The 16,926-nt window shown below is 40.9% G+C and overlaps 1 protein-coding gene across 3 annotated transcripts in view; it reads left to right on the forward strand.

The window, feature by feature from the left end:
• EPG5 (ectopic P-granules 5 autophagy tethering factor) overlaps positions 1-16,926 on the forward strand; it is a 102,324-nt gene that overhangs the window by 59,513 nt on the left and 25,885 nt on the right. For all 3 annotated transcript variants that reach the window (XM_045789985.2, XM_087869850.1, XM_045789986.2), the window contains exons 28-34: positions 6,734-6,876; positions 8,282-8,438; positions 10,926-11,120; positions 12,394-12,607; positions 14,895-15,043; positions 15,604-15,805; positions 16,360-16,432. In XM_045789985.2, the coding sequence (XP_045645941.1) occupies positions 6,734-6,876; positions 8,282-8,438; positions 10,926-11,120; positions 12,394-12,607; positions 14,895-15,043; positions 15,604-15,805; positions 16,360-16,432 (1,133 nt within the window). The remainder of the gene's footprint in view (positions 1-6,733; positions 6,877-8,281; positions 8,439-10,925; positions 11,121-12,393; positions 12,608-14,894; positions 15,044-15,603; positions 15,806-16,359; positions 16,433-16,926) is intronic.

Raw genomic sequence — 16,926 nt, forward strand, 5'->3', positions numbered from 1 at the left:
CTACATCTGCATAAACATAGCTCTTCTTTTTTTTGTTAGCTTTTAGAAATTAGGGAAAATTTATTTACTGACTCTTGATTATCTTTCAGGAATTTCTTTTTGTGCTAATCCACATTCGAGCAGTTCTAATGTATTCCTCGTCAGTGTCCGGGGGAGCCTGTTTTCTCTAACATGTCTTCTCTGAAGTAACGTTTATACTTGTGTTTTTCATTAGCTTCAAAATTTGTTTCTGATAAAATAACATCTTCGTGTGCATCTAAAGTTCAGAAATTTGATCTGAGATGGGAGACTCCTAAACACTGAGTAATGTCTTTGGCCAGGTGCTTTGTAAGTTAATTTTCTTTCAGTGTAATTTTTCCTGCAGTTGCTAATACTTCAGTTAGACTAGGTAGGAGCATTTAAGAAGGGTCACTTACCAAAGTAATCATGCTGGAAGACAAGTCTGTCAATTTCGGATGGAGTTTGAGTTGGTGTGAAAAAAGCTGAAATGTATCCACTTCTAATTAAAAGGGGTGTCTTCCAATCTGTGCCTTCACAAATATGGTATTTTTCCATATTTTGGGATTACGTATCTTTGCCAGCCTGTTAATTCTATACAGAGAGGGAAGTCTCCTGAGGTGCATTTTTGTAAGTGACTGGGTGAAGTGAGTACAAAAATGTTTTCCCAGTTCTGGCCAATAGCTTGCTCTGTGAAGAGTTGTGAATGTATCCTGCTCCAGCCAAAGAACAGGTGTCTTTGCCTGACCTGTTAACTCTCCGGGTCTTACGGTGGAAAATACCACCAGGCAGACTTGGGAGCTTTAGCTCCCAGCCTCCCAGTGACTTGGCGCTTTTCCTTTTTGAAAATAGTCGTGATTTGTCTGAACCCTTGAATTGAAATTTCTTTGCAAAATTTTGCTTTGTTGATTCTGAAGTAGAAAGGTATACCTTTCCTGAAATTCCCTGAAAGTGCTTTTGATTCGAGGGAAATCAGAAAGCAAATGAATTATGATAAGAATAAAAATGAATATGGCTGCGATTTAATTTTTGCAGACAACATAAAAATATTTCTGCTTTCTTTTCTCAAAAGAAAAATTGGTAGATGCTAAGATTGCTTGAAGAAAGGAAGAAGAAAGAGAAAGGACGGGGTGGGGGGGAAGGAGATTATATAGAAGCCTAAAGAATTTGAAAAAACAGCTGTGTTTTGTGACCATAATCTAATTAGAAATATCCAGTTTTCTTAAAGCATGCTCTAGTTTTCTGCTGGCCTTACTAGTTTGCCCAGTGCTCTGCTTTCCAGTTCCGTTTGGGAAGACCTAGAAACTTGGGAACCTCCACTGATGGCTCCTAGAAGTATCTATATCGACACAGTATCTACTTCAGCCATTATTTTGCCTGGTGATGCAGGTCTGCCAGGGGCATTGAAAATGTGAGGATAGTGAGCAGCTTTTGTAGTCTGATTCAAGTAAGATTTCTTTAGAAAGTTATATAAAAATTGCCAACTAAGGCTATCCTGGGCAGTACTTGGCTGGTTGATACTTCCAGGAATTGAAGACAATTTTTTTTGGCTACTCATCGATAGCTAAGAGCAAGGTAGAAGAAAGTTGAAACTCTACTTTACATGAAGTTGGGGCATTATCTAATCGATGCAAGGCAGTTAGATTTGTTCTGAGTTTTGGTCAGAGACTGTACTTGAATCTAAAGCTGTCTCTTACACAAATGGATGACTTTGGTTATAGATGTTGGGGTAGGGAAGGTGAGTTCTGACTGTTAGGACTCATCACAGAACTGCCACTGGGAGAGCATATACCATACAGAAGGTAGGTTGTTATTCTTATACATAGAATTGTAGCCCCTCTGTATCTGTGTGTCCAGGGACCACTTCATGGCTATATCCAGTAGTTTTGATGCTGTTTAACCTTACTCTATCATCTGGCGATGCTGAACGTCATGAAGTCTCTTCTGGTCGCTCCAAATCAATAGCCACTTTGTAGTTTCTCTCCAGGATTCCTCTTTATCAACTCAACCCTTAGATTGCTGTTTGTGTGTGGTGCTTCCCCTGATCCCCTTCGTCATTGTGACATTAGCTGCTTTTGCCTACTGTTTGCGTTGGAGTTCCTAATCTAGGGTGGGTGTGTGAATGGTCTTTAGTGGGTCAGTAAGCCCCTGAAAGTATATGGAACTTTTTTTTCTGGAGAGTTCATAACTTCAGTAGATCCTCAGTAGTCCATGACCCCCAACGTGTTAACCCATATGTTGATGACTCCTGTTCTGCTTTTCTAGTCCAGAATTCTCTGAGTTCCAGATCTAGATTTCCACTTGCCTATGTAACATTCTATGAATGTCCATAGATACCTCAAACTCCACAGGTCCCAAACTAATCCCACCTTTACCCTCCAAACCTGTTTTTCCTGTAACAGGAAATGGGGACTTAGGCATCAGTGTCATCGCCCCACCCTCATACTTCCCATCTAGTTACTTTCCAGGTCCTACTGGTTCTGCTTCTGAAATGACTTTACATTTGTTTCTTTCTCTTCATCCATTGCCATTGCCCCCAAGTAGTCCCACATCGCTTCTCCCCTGAACCATTACATAAGGCTTTCTGTCCATAGACTCTCCCCCTGTCCAGTCCGTTTTCCATTCTGCCACCATTCATCTTTTTAAACACAAATCTCATCGCGTTTGCAGGCTAACAGCCAACATTGGCTCTCCAGTATCTAGAAGGAGTAGGACTCTTGGGACCCCCCCCCCATAATCTGTTCTTGATCAGTTTCTAATGTCATCATTTACCCTTTCCTGATCCCTAAACATTTTCTAGCCACTCAGGCTTTTTCCATTCTCTAAATATGACACGCACATTCCTACCTTCTCTCTTAGGCATGTGCTGTTACTTGTTGTCCCACCCCATTTGTGAGCTCCTTCCTCTCATCCTTCCATTGGTTCAGGCAATACTTCTTGAGGTCGTAGCCTCTCTATTCAGATTGAGGTAGTCCCTCCTCTCATAGCAGCTCATGCATAAATGCTGCTGTAGTCACCTGCTGTCTTTCCTGCCAGTCTGTGAACTCCTCGGGAGTAGAGTTCCTGTCTTTAGTCATCTGTGTTCCTGTACCATCCAGCATGGCTCCTGGCATATAATAGGTGCCCTTTCACGGCCCTGAATGAGTCCATGACAACCTCATTAGGCTGAGTTACAACTTGTTTGCATTATGATAACCTCTGTCACTGTGACTAGATTCTGAGTTGTATGAGTGCCAGCACCTTGTCTTACTCGTGTTTCTGTTGTCAGTGGCCCACACAGTGAGTGCCATAGAAGTGAAGAGTTTGCAGGAACCAACAACTACAGATTTATACTCTTCACAAGTAAGCTCCCTGATTTTAACTACCCTCAGGAATTCTGTAGATATTATTTGGCTGGAAGTTGGAACTTGTTCCTACAAGAAATTAGCAGTCAACTCTTTGATTGTGTTTACCTTAGGCCAATTTATTGTTCAGTTGGCTGACTTAATGCTTTCCATACAAAATCTCAACTTACGCACCACACTGCTTCACTTTTTGCTCTTATACAAATGTCTCCTGGGCGTTCGATCTTGGAAAGTGGTAAGGATGGACATACGTCAGTACACTACATTATTTCCCCGCTCTGTTCAGAGCACTTCTTATCACTTACTGGGGCACTGTCCTATCCCAGGTAGCATGGCGGTGACTATGCTTACATTATCTCACTTAATCTTCACAAATGAGGTGAGGAAACAGGTTCAAGAGAGTCTCAGAGACTTGCCAAAGCCACACAGCTAGTAAGTGGCTCAGTTGAAATTCAAGCCCACGTCTATTTAAATTCAAGACCCATGCTTTCCCACTCAGTATTGGGAAATGGAGCCATTTGCTTTTAGCTGTTTCTGCTCCAGTTTTTAAGACCAGCTGTATCATTCTGAGTAAGCTGATCATGACCATCAAATCTCATTTAAATTAACAGGTGTACCGTGTTCTCTGTCTGAGTTGGTGTGATAAGATCACCTTCCCTTTCAGTGATTAGAGAATTCAGGGATTGGATCCATTTTCAAAATTAACTTCAGGAGAATAACTTTATGTTTTAAATATAAATTTTAAGATTAAAAAGCATATGTATATTTTAAGTGGCTCATTTATAAAGATTTCAAATTATATCATGAAAATACTTCATTGCCTAGTAGATTTTTTCTGTGAGAGAAAGCCCTGGAAATTTCCAGCCATCTGCAAATGTTTGAACTATGTATAGCTTGTTGGGGTATACAAAAGCCAAATAAATCTATTTTATGGGAAGTGAGACGTGCTGCTTCTGCGGTCGTCTCTCCCCATAGAAGCATCTAATAATTCAGTGATATTCCCTGAGGAAATGGGGTGATTTATAATAGGGTTCCTTTTGTTGAACTTGGTATTGTGGGGCATGTTTGCCAGACCCAGGATTGATTTATTATCATGTGAAAAATTTGCTCAATCCTAGAAATGAAAGATGGAAAAGACCCACTGAAGGCCTCACAGTATTGTAACAACTTGCTTGCTTTGTCCAGCTTTTATATCACTTTGTCTCCTTACAGCGACTCAGGCGGAGCGGCTTCCAGCACGCGGCTTTGTTGTGTTGTCCACAACTTCTGGTGATTGTGAGCCGCCAGGCAGTCAGCCCCTCTTCTGTTCTAGTGAGCAAAGAAAACTCAGTAGAGTTGGGAACCATGAACAAAAACAAGTAGACTGGGAAATATTGATCATTTTGAGGTGTTTTTGGAGAATGTTGCTTCTCCTTACTCTTGGGCACTGGTAGTTTCCACAGCGTGGGGTGGCAGCTCTGAAGCTCCAGGGACTTAGTCTCGTCCCTGCATTTCCCAGTCCAGGAAACCTCTGTCTTATCTTACCCATCATCTTTCCACTTCCCTTCATCCTCACGGTCTTCCTTCTTCCTCTCGGATTCTTTCTTTTTCTCCCTGTTTGGCTGCCTTCTCTCCAGGCCAGCCAAGGGCTGTGACCCTCGACGACGCGGTCTAACTGCAGTTGGTGACATCATAGGCACAAAACTGACTGCACATGCTCCTGCCTTCGGTTTAGGTTATTAAATGTTGGTCTTTTACTTGAAGATTGGAAATTTAATATTTGTATTGATTCATTATATGGGTTAGTAGAGGTAATTTGATTATTTTTATCTTTCTCCCAAAATTAAAATAATTGTTGTTAACATTTTATGTTCTTAGTTATTCACTTTCATGCCTTTTGATTTAGACTAACAGCATATTTTTTTCTTTAAGAAGTTTCATAAAGCTTTTTAATACAACATTGTTGCGTTTTATGGAAGAAAGTTGTCCTCACGATCATGAAAGTAGGTGCTTGGCATCTCGTCGGACTGGGGTGCTGTGTGAGGCAGAAGAGACAGGACCATTGAGCTCCAGGCCTTTCGTCTGGAATTTATGATAATAACTCTGGCAGGGACATAAGGGCCTCAGTTAAACAAATTTGTGAATTAAGTATTTACATTATTTACAAACAAAGGTACCTGTAATCATTGCAGGGGTGGCTGAAGACTGGGTTTGGGCAGGTGCACATAAAGGAAAATGTAGGCTCACTCACATGATTGGGGAAACCCATTTGAGGAGAATGAAGGATTTAACATTCCTGCCTTCTGAATGTTCTCATCTCTTCAGCCTTCTCTGCTATGCCTGCAGAATAAGTCCAAATTCCTGGCCTGCTTCAAAGGACTCCTGCAGGACAGGACCCCTCCTCCCTAGACTGACCGCTCTGTGCTATTCATCCCTGACCTCCCTGCCAGGCTGGGCTTCTCCTTGCTGTCACTCTATCCTCCTGTCCTCCACCATTGCCACCTTAGTTCTGTCTTTGTGTTGCAGCCTGGGCATAGGATATGCTCCACATCTATTCATATCCAAAAAAGGATATTAAAATGTACAAACAAAGCAGTTATCATTATAGGTCACCATCAGTTAATTAGAGAAAAGGGATATTAACAATCCCCTCAAAGAGGAAAGATGCAGTCTTAAATAAAGGCTTATCTTTTAAACTGGAATAGATTTAGTTTTTTTTTTTTTTTAAGCCCAGTAAATTCTCCTTTGTCACATCTTTACTGAGAATGAGTAAAAATTTTATCAGAGATGAGCTTTCAGGGACCACTGAATCAGTCAACTGCTCTTTCGTAGGCATGCAGCTGATTTCAGTGCACTTCCTGTATTTTGTTTTGTGGTTTGTTTTATAATTGTATATCCTTTCTTCCTTTCAAAATGGCAAGTGTTTTATTAGCAGCATCTGTGTCATTGTCTTTGTATGCGTGGCACACATGAGACGTGCAGCCTTAGTGTTTTGAGTTGAACTGTGTGCTGTTGGGTGGGGAGAATGGAGGGGGGTCAAGGCTCTGGGAAAGATGCTTGACAGAGGAGGGGTGCAGTGTGCTTCAAGGAAAACCTCATTGGTAGAAGACATTAAGTCTGTTTTTGATGAGAGCTGGGGAGTCCAAACATAAGTGACAAGGAACACATCCTACAAAAGACTGAACTAGCAATAAACTGTCGCAGGTTTGATTCTTCATGAAAAACCTGAGGTTCTTGAATAGTTTTTTGACATTTTTTTTCCCACCCCTGTCCTATTCAACTGAGAATTCTGAGTTATAATATTAATTGTAGTAATAATTCTTCATCAAATACTCAGTATATTTGTAATAAATATTTGCTCTAGAAACGTAATAGGAACAAAAAAGTCCCTTGACCATTTAAATTTTTCTTAGTTTGAAGGTATGCATAAGAATGAAGCAATAAGCCAGCAGCTTCATGTTCTGCGAAAAGAAGTGAAGCAGTTGCAAGCCGAAGCTGCTAAGCCACCGTCACTTAATATCGTGGAAGCTGCTGTCCATGCAGAAAACTTGATTACGTAAGTTTTGAGGGCATTATAATTTAAAATTCTATTTTGTTATTACTGATGGTAATCCTACCTGCTACCACACCCCCAGGCACCCACTAATTAAATTAGTATAAGGATCAGCAAACAATGGCTGCTGGACCAAATCTGGCCTGCCACCCCTTTTTATAAATAAAGTTTTATTGGAACACACCCATGCCCATTTATTTACTTCATGTGTATGGCTTTATGCTATGATGGGAGAATTGAATAGTTGTGACAATTTATGGCCCATAAAACATAAAATATTTACTGTCTGGTCTTTGATAGAATAAGTTTACTGACCCCTAAATTATGAGATGACACAGCATATTGAAATTCAATCATGGAGAGATTTAGTGCTTAAGTTTTAGATTAAAGTTACATTTACCCAGAAAGTCATCACTGTCAACTCAGATTACTAAGCAGAGTTTGAAGTGGAATTGTTCAGGGGAATTAGGGCTCTCAAGTGTAGTTGTCAGCTTGCATTTGGCCATTGTAGTTTTTCTCTTGGAGCTTCTCGCTTACGCTCAATGTTCTCTTTCTCCATAAAGCCACCAGGGCATGACTTGGGAGAGAGGTTGACCCTGCCTTTAACTTTAAGGTGACTCCACATTCTAGTACCAGCAACTAATCCCCCAGTAGATTGGGGTGGTGGTACGGAGGAGGGCATTGAATCCTTTTGTAGGTTGGATTGGGGGACCTGGGAAGAAGAAGGAGATGAGGTGAACAAGAAGTTAATGTGCTTTTACTAGCAAAGGAACTCAAAAGAGTATGAGACTTAGAAGAGGTATCTTTATTCCAGGATCTTACTCTATACAAAAATCTTTTTCAGTGTTTTGGATTTTAAAATTTAGAGAAATCAGCATTCTTGTTTTTAAAAATGTGTATTATGTAAGGAATACACAAAGTTGAAAGAATAAATTCTGAATTACATACAAAGTATGAAAGGGTAATTTTGATAAGGGTAAGAATGTTAATAATACAGCTGATCCCCACTCCCCCAGGAGGACATAAAATCATTTCTGTGTATTAAAAATAAGTGTCAGGCCAAGTTGGAAGATACTTACCCCACGGAATATTTTATTTTAAAGATTTTACTTATTTATTAGAGAGAGAGAGAGCACACACTCATGAATGGGGAGGAGGGGCAACAGGAGAAGCAGGCTTCCCGCTGAGAAGGACCCTGACCTGGGACTCCATCCCAGGACCCCAGGATCATGACCTGAGCCGAAGGTAGACACCTAACTGACTGAGCCACCCAAGTGCCCCAACCCCATGGAATATTTTTAAAGTGACGTTTGTATGGGGCTCTGAAGGACTCCTAAGACTATTGCCTGAGAAGTGAGTCTGGATTCTCCTACTACAGACCAATAATCTCACCTACATTTTTGCACAGGGCCTTAGTGAATGCCTACAAGCTGCAGCCTACCCCTGGGGGTCAGAAGGTCGGCATTAGCCTCTTCTTTACTGTTGTGGATCATGTCAGCGATGAGACTCAGCGTCATCCTCCCACAAGGCAGTTCTTTACATCATGCATTGAGATCTTGGGACAGGTAAGGTAAAATTCTGTGTTTTTAGCCTCGTTCACATGTCACGAGTCCTTGCAGTGTCCTCATTAGATACAGTGAAGGATGACTTCAGGCTTACATTACGGATTCGGACTCTTTCTTAAGGCAGAAGCCCCTTTGAGTTGTTGACTTCACAAGATGTGATTAAAATTGTTGGTAGAGAATTTTGCTTCTCATACAAGAGATACAAAGTTACCCATATTTGAAAGTCTCTGGGGAGACATCAAACTCTTTCTATGCTTTTGGTATTGTTAACAATAACTTTGTGAAGCTCTTTATTGTTTATAAAACACTCTCCAGTTCATCCTCACAGTGATTTTGTGTGATTGATACCGTTCTCATTTTAAAGATGAGAACACTAGTCTCTAATAGATGAAATGACTTGCCTGGAGAATACAGCCGGTCAGTGCTGGAGCTGAGCTTGGATCCCAGGTCTTCTGCCTCAGCAGTCCGTGTTCGCCCTGCCTCCCCACTGCTGTCTCCCAGTTGCTGTTCTCAGTCCCCATTTATTTATGTATTTATTTGACTGTTAAATATATGGATATTTAAAAAGGCAGAGCAGTGTATCTGTGCATATTTATGAAATATGTCATTAAAGAAAGGAAAGCCGCTTGATGGAAAATGTGTTAACATTAACCGTGTACTCTCACCCAGTTTCAGTGGAATGAGTACTTAGTTATACTTATAAGGAGGTGATGCGGAGCAGATATTAAGATAGCTTTTTAAAAGTTTTCTTCCTGATTTTATTTATTTATTTATTTTTTTAAAGAATGTTTCCCCTCTTTTTTTTTTTTTTTAAGATTTTATTTATTTATTTGACAGAGATAGAGACAGCCAGCGAGAGAGGGAACACAAGCAGGGGGAGTGGGAGAGGAAGAAGCAGGCTCATAGCGGAGGAGCCTGATGTGGGGCTCGATCCCGGAACGCCGGGATCACGCCCTGAGCTGAAGGCAGACGCTTAACGACTGCGCCACCCAGGAGCCCCCTTCCTGATTTTAAACTTGATGGGTGCTTGTCGTAAGCGATGCAAGACAGTATAAAAAGTATAAAGAAGAAAATTTTCTCATAATTCTAACCTCCTGAAGATACTGGTTGCATAGCTAACATTTTATTACAGTTTGTCTTGGTATATATGTATGTCAGTGTATGTGTATACATATGTAGAAATGATACATCGTTCCTCCATATAGCTAGAGATAGGCATATATGCCCAAAAATGGGCAAGTGCTATTTTGTAACCTACTGTTTTTCATTCAAACGCAACTTCTAGATATTATTCTGTGTTAATACAGACTGATCTCATGGTATTTAATACATAGTGTTCCCTGGTACAGATACGTTGTGATGTATTGAGCCCATGCCGTCTGGGTGGCTATTCACGTAGTTTGTTTTGCTGCAGTAAGCCTGAGATGAATATTCTTACACATCTCTGTGAACTGTTTGGGCTGTTTTTTCCAGGATAATTTCCTAGAAGTATGGTCGCTTTGTCAGAGGGATTAGCGTTTGACGTAGATTGTCACAGTGCCCTTGTGGGAAGTTTTTACCTGTCCCCACTATCACAGCAGGGTTTGAATTTATTGTTCTCCAAATTACAACCAATGCGAGGAAGGATTGTTCTTTTTAAGTCTTGCTAATCTAATAGGGGAAGTGTACTTTGTTATTATTTTAAGTTGCATTTCTTTAATACCTATTCACTTGCGTGACTTTCCATATGTTTATTGGCCGTATAACTGTGGTTTGCTGGTTGTTGTCCTTTGCATGTTTACTGTTGTAGAATTTCTGTTTTTTGATTGCTTTGAAAGAGCTCCTCAGACTGTCAACCTAGTATCTGGAATGTGTTCTAAATTGATTTTTCTACTTTGTTATTTTTTAATTTTATCATTCTTTTTGCCTTATGGAAGTTAAAATTTTTATATATTCAAATCTCTCAGTCTTGCCTTTTATTATTTCTGCCTGTGATCTGGCTTATCAAAGCCTTCCTGACCCTGAAATTATTTAAATACTTATATCCAGTACTTAAAACATTAGAACCAAGTTAAACAGGGTTATCTTGATTATATATTATTAAAGTTAGCTTTTTAAAAATATTCAAACCACATCTCAATAAAATCTATAACCTAGAGGTTTTGTTTTCTTGACAAAATGCAGTCACTTTGGATACTTAGTAATCAGGGTAGGTACCTTGCAAATGTCTGGATTCAAATTATCCTAATATTTTAATCTTTTAGAAATTCTCTGTGGCTTGTCCAAATCAAATTCATGGATAATTCAGAATTTTTAATATCACTGTCATTGGAAGTGTTAGGTTTATCTGTGTTGATTTTAGATTTTTTTTGATTGTTCCGTGTTTTCATTTAGAAAAAGTTCTGTTTGCCTTCTATATTAGCCCTTAAAGCTTGGTTGCTTAAATAAAAGTTTGGGGGGGGGGTGGTGCAGAATCTGATGACATTTTCCCTTTCTAATTCTTTCAAGGTGTTTATCAGCAGCACTAAGTCAGAATGCAGGAAAGTACTAGAGACCATTCTGAAGAATAGAAGGCTCTGCTCTCTCCTGTCTCCTTTCTTCACTCCCAATGCTGCACCTGCGGAGTTCATTCAGCTCTATGAGAAAGTGGTGAAGTTTCTAAGTGAGGACAACAGCGATATGATTTTCATGCTGCTGACTAAGGTGAGATGTGATTCCGTGCTGGTGCCATCATGGAAATGTAGGATCCAGTGTTGTTGCCCACTCTGTAGAAATGAAGGGCCCCCTGGAGTTCTGTTTCCTGGTAGGCCCTTTTCACGTTTTGTATCATCTTCAAGCAGCCTGATCCCGTAGCTCTTTCTTGTGGGGGCATGGGTTGTGTTGTGTCGGGCAGTCTTACTTCACATTGTAGGAAAAGGGCTTTGCTCCCAAGCCCTCTTTAGAAACAGTACAGCTTTGAAATATTCATAATAGTAATTTAGTACATCCTTCTTTTGAATATATCCTGAATTTATGCCGAAAATGTGTTTGATAAATGAGATGTCATATATCAAAGTCTCTCATATTTGGAATAAGCCAGATATAAGCAAACTGCCTTTGTCCTCATTCCAAGTAGAATATTAACTCAGGCCCAGGCAATGAATTTACTTAACCACTTGAGTATTGCGGAGGCTTAGTGATTTTGTCTTCAATTGTATTTCTCTGACATCTATAAATCATAAAACCTAGGCTTTTTTTTTTTTTTTAAGATTTTATTTATTTATTTATTTGACACAGAGAGAGACAGCCAGCGAGAGAGGGAACACAAGCAGGGGGAGTGGGAGAGGAAGAAGCAGGCTCCCAGCGGAGCAAGGAGCCTGATGGGGGGGCTCGATCCCAGGACTCAGGATCATGCCCTGAGCCGAAGGCAGACGCTTAATGACTGAGCCACCCAGGTGCCCCAAAACCTAGGCATTTTTTAGGGCCTAGAGACTGCTGTCAGTCTGTCGTGGGGGAGAACATGTTTTATAGGTGGGAATTCTGGGAGGTGATTGATGACACCCTGAAGTTTTATTAACTGAGATAGGTATTGCCGCCGACTCAGAAATGTGGCTGTATCAGATGGAGACAGTCCCGTAAAGTGGCTGCTTGTTTCTGGCCCTGTGACTGCTGGGGCAGAACTGCAAAGTTCTGATTCTTGTTTTGTAGAGAAAACTTAACCAAACATTCTCACATTACAAAAACGCACGCGGAGCTGAGAAAGCTCTGCCTCTGAAATCCCCGAGGGTGAGGTAGAGCTGGCGGCTTACTGACACCTAGTAATTGTTGACCTGCGTACATTCTTTTAAGTACTTGTATGTACATTTCAGGTTCAGTCTTTATACAAAGCTGAATGTTAGGTGATGTTTGACTTTTAAACTAAATTTGCACGTAGTTCTCTACTTCAGTTAATTTTCCGGTGTCAATAAAACTGCTTCTTGTTTCTTTTTCTTTTTAGTTCGATCTTAAGCAATGGTTAAACGCCACTAAACCTCCTCTGTCTGATCGTACCAGGCTCCTGGAGTCCATCCATTTGGCACTTACTGCCTGGGGCCTTGAACCAGACGAAGATATTTTGATGCCATTTAATCTTTTCTGTAAGCACTGGACTTACCTTCTTCTCTACCAGTTCCCTGACCAGTACAGTGACATTCTCAGGCTGCTGATGCAAAGTAAGTGTGTTTTAATTGTACCGATTCGATTGCAGTGAGTATGTAATGTGACATTTACCCTTCTACAGATGTCATCCCAAAATGTAAAAATAAGACAATTATGCAGGGGCGTAGAATCACTAATTTTTACCTAAAGCGCTTGACGAACAGTGCCCGAAAGGGTGCTGTCTGTAGAAAAGGTCAGTTACTCTCCTCAATGTTCAAATGGGCCCCGATTCAGCAAGGCAGCACTTCGTATGTGGTGTTGAAGTCCACACCATGTACCGCCAAGTCATGCACCCCTCTTTCCCTTGACTCTGCAGCTGTCCTGAACTGGGCTGGGGTAGGAGTGGGCCTGCTTACTCTGCCGACTAGAGATTTGGTAAGAGAAGGAAGTTGCTCTTTTGCAATGTGTTTACTGGGCCAGCTGGTTTCTTTGTAGATCTAAATAGTGGATAAATTATGGGATTTTTTTCTCCCCCTTGATTTTTTTTTTTTTTAAGATTTTATTTATTCATTTGACAGAGATAGAGACAGCCAGCGAGAGAGGGAACACAAGCAGGGGGAGTGGGAGAGGAAGAAGCAGGCTCCTAGCAGAGGAGCCTGATGTGGGGCTCGATCCCAGAACGCCGGGATCACACCCTGAGCCGAAGGCAGTCGCTTAGCGACTGAGCCACCCAGGCGCCCCTCCCCCTTGATTTTTTGACTCATGATTTTTGCAAGTAAATTTTATCTGTATATAATGGTAGCCTGTATATTCACCAAGGGAAAGAGCAGTGTTAAATTTTCTACATTCGCACCATTTATCTCCCCCCTCCCCGCCCTGCAATTTTCCATGGAGTATTGGAGATTAGAGGAGGAGTAAAAGGTTGTTAGCTTTTTTATTTTGGGAATTTCACTAGGCAGGAATTTCTTTGAAATTTGATATGAGATAGTATTTACTTTTTTCATGTGAACTTTATACAGTTTATAGATGTAATGGAAAACTAAGTGTTGCTTTATGCCACATTTTTGTGTTACTTAATAGAAACCACTTAATGAAGAAGTTAATGATTTTATATATTGAACTACCCGAAGAGTACTGAAATGTGTGCTCTTGTTTTCAAAGCACTTCAAGCTTTCATTGTTTCTGTGGAGGCAAGTTGAGGGTGGGTGGAGAATGGTGGTAGGGAGATATATTTGTACAATTCTGATGCGTGCTGGCATAACTAATTTTTGCTCTAAGTTTTCAGAGCTTGATTAAGTATATATTGTGTTTTTTTTCCCCTGAAGCCTTTTTAAGAGATTATAAGCAGTGTGTATGGGCAACCATTGACTTGTATTTAACAGGAAATTTATATTTACCAGGAAAGTAATTCAGTTAAAGGCTTAAGAATAACAGTACCATCACTGGACAATTCCATGACCTCCAGCCTCCTGGTTTCCCTTCCCTCCCTGGCTGCCATGTTGGTGTTTCTCGGGGCTCTGTCCTTTGCTTGTCTGTTCTCTTCATTCTTCATGGACAAGCCTCTTGTTTTCACCAGCTTCCCTGCTGTGTCCTAGGTGTGCGTGACTCCCATACCTATAAATTGATTCCAGGGCTGTGTCCTCGAAGAGCCGGACCACAGTAGCCCTTCGACACAGACCCTTCACTGTTCCTTAGACATCTCCCGCTCAGCAGATTGCAGCTGCCTCAACATCTCTACTCAGATCTACTCAGATCTACTCCTACCAGCCTGTTATCCTGTGTGATCCTCATGCCACCTCTGGGTGGAAAGGGCTGGAGGAGGTATCAGTCCTGGCCTGTGGAATGTGAGATTTACCAGGAGCAGAGTGCTGGCTGTAGTCTCTATTTTGCATGCTGTCTCTGTTGCTTTAGGTTTTGCTCATTGTATGAGTTGGAGTTTCAGGGTAAGTATGAGAAGAGAACCTAGACTCTGCAGTTGCATTCTGCAGTCCAGTCTCCCTTGTGCTGTTACTGCTTTTTCTCTCACAGCTTCAGCCAGGGAAGTGGTACCTTGACCATCCCCCAGTCAGGGGCTGGTAGGTGGGAATTCCCCCCCACCCCCTGGATTCCAGCCCAGATGGCTCCAGCTGTGCTCACTCCCAACAGGGTTACTAGGAACCGGGAAGGTCAAGTGTCCAGGTGGACAGTTCTTTTCGTAGGTTCTCTTTACTATAGTCTCTTCACCATAGGTCTTTATGAATTTGTTTTGGATTTTTATTTAATATTCATTCCTTTGCAAAGTACACATGTTATTTGATTCAAGTTGACAAAGTTAGTTTGTGAAAGATGCTAACCTGATGTCTTCTGTCCGTGCCCCATAAGGCTCTGCTGAGCAGTTGCTGAGCCCCGAGTGTTGGAAAGCCACTCTGAGAGCCCTGGGCTGCTGTGCGCCAAACTGCCAGCAGGGGGCAGCTTCTGCAGAGAGCTCGGTGCTTCAAAGCTCTCCTGATGTTCTCTTATCTGACAAGCAGGTGTGTAGCTTTTGGTGTCTGAAGTTTATATTTCTGCATTCCTTTTCTGTTTCCTTTGCTATCTGTTTTTTAAACAGTTGGAACATTCAAAATTTATACCTAAAAAGCTGCACTTCTGTGCATTATATTACAGAGCCCTATGTTTTTGTCCGTCACTTGCTTCCTTCCACGCACCCTTTGCCTTTCTCTACACCTCGGAGTCTGTCTTGCTCATCCGTTCAAGAGCAGCCCAGGCCCACGCTGTGGGTGTACCTCCCGTCCCCACCTTACCCCACCCAGTTCTCAACCTCACACCCCTGGCTCCTTTGGTCAGGTTCTTATGCAGCATCCCACAGAGCCCTTGGTTTCATCAATGTTATGTGATGTGGGGGTGCATGACAATGTACTGGAAAGAATGGTTCCTCTGCTTTGGAAAAAGAGTTTGAAACCTGCTGATTTACTTTTCCTATGCAAACACCTTTGCAACTCTTTCAAAACCCGAGCCCTCCATCATAGTCCGCCCTAGTATTCTGCTGAAAGTAGATTCAGTAAGGACTCTTTGACCTGTCATTCTCTTCCAGGTAGTGGAGACTATACAGTGGCTTTCAAACTTTTTTTCTAAGCTTCGGTTATCCACGTTGGACTTTAAAAGCTTTGGTTTATTCTCAAAATGGAGTCCTTACATGGCCGATATGAAAATATTCTTGGGATATCTTGTAACACGGCTGCTTGACTCAGAAATGGCCTGCTTGGCTCAGGACCCATCTGCCAAGAGCAAAACAGGTAATATGCCTTTAGTGCACTGTGGAGCGAGGTGCTCTGACCTCCCATTAGAAGAGACTTGAATAGACACATTAAGAGATTTAAATCTTAGCAATAAAACTATATATCTTAGTGTCAAGAAGAAGAAATAGGAACTATACAGTATAGGCACGAACCCACCTATGTGTCATGCCTACATTCACTCGCACACTGTGCTTGCTTCAGCTTGTCTCTGCCCCTTCTTCATGGGGCAGTACTCGGAGATAGGTGTCAGTCTCCAGCTCTGTCTTCCTTTGTTTATCTCATTTGGGAAAAGTTCTGAATATTTAAACATTTATCTTTTAAAAAATGTATGTATAAAATTATCCATGACGCTGTGTTGCAATAAAAATTCTTCAAGAAATTCCATTGCAGCAAATGAAAACACAAGCATACTTACTTACATGAAATGTGTTGTTTATCAACATAGGTTTGTGAGTATACAGATAATAAGTAGATTTTTTTTTAGTGTCATTAGTGATACTGACAAAGGATGAGTTTGTTTCTTGTCTCTAAAAATTTTGCTTTGTTCTTAGTACTGAGATCCCTGCATTCAGTAATCATCCAGCTCTTTAAGCCATGGATCTTCGTTTTAGAGGACAATGAAAGGTAAATCATTTTTCAGATACTCATATTCCTTTGAAATTTATAAAGTTTAAGTTCTGGTGGTATTTTGGTATAACGGATGCATTCACAGATTTAATTTTTTATTTTTTATGTAGGGCCATATTAAATTTAGAAACTGCTTCCTTATGAGGGAAACTTAAGACATTTTCTGCTTGTGGGATTATTAGTCTGATCAGACTTATTAACTTTGAAGCGAAACTGGACACTCATTTCCAGTTTTTACAAAAAGACGTTGAATGAATTTTAGTACTTAATTTCAGAAAAACAGATGTTGCTCTCCTGAATTAGATGTTGATAATATACTGTAAAATATGAGACTAACTTGATTTTATCCAGTATCTCAGTTATTTATTTTTTGGAACCAGACTGGCTTTTGAATTACTGGATGGGAATGAACCCCTTTTACTGAGCTCTGCGATTAAATGAAAGCATGATGTTATGAGCATTTAAAACAGAGGGGTAGAACTGTTCACATG

This window comes from Ursus americanus, chromosome 19, assembly GCF_024610735.1.
Source record: "Ursus americanus isolate L20-20 chromosome 19, mUrsAme1.1.p, whole genome shotgun sequence".
Classification (NCBI taxonomy): Eukaryota; Metazoa; Chordata; class Mammalia; order Carnivora; family Ursidae; genus Ursus; species Ursus americanus.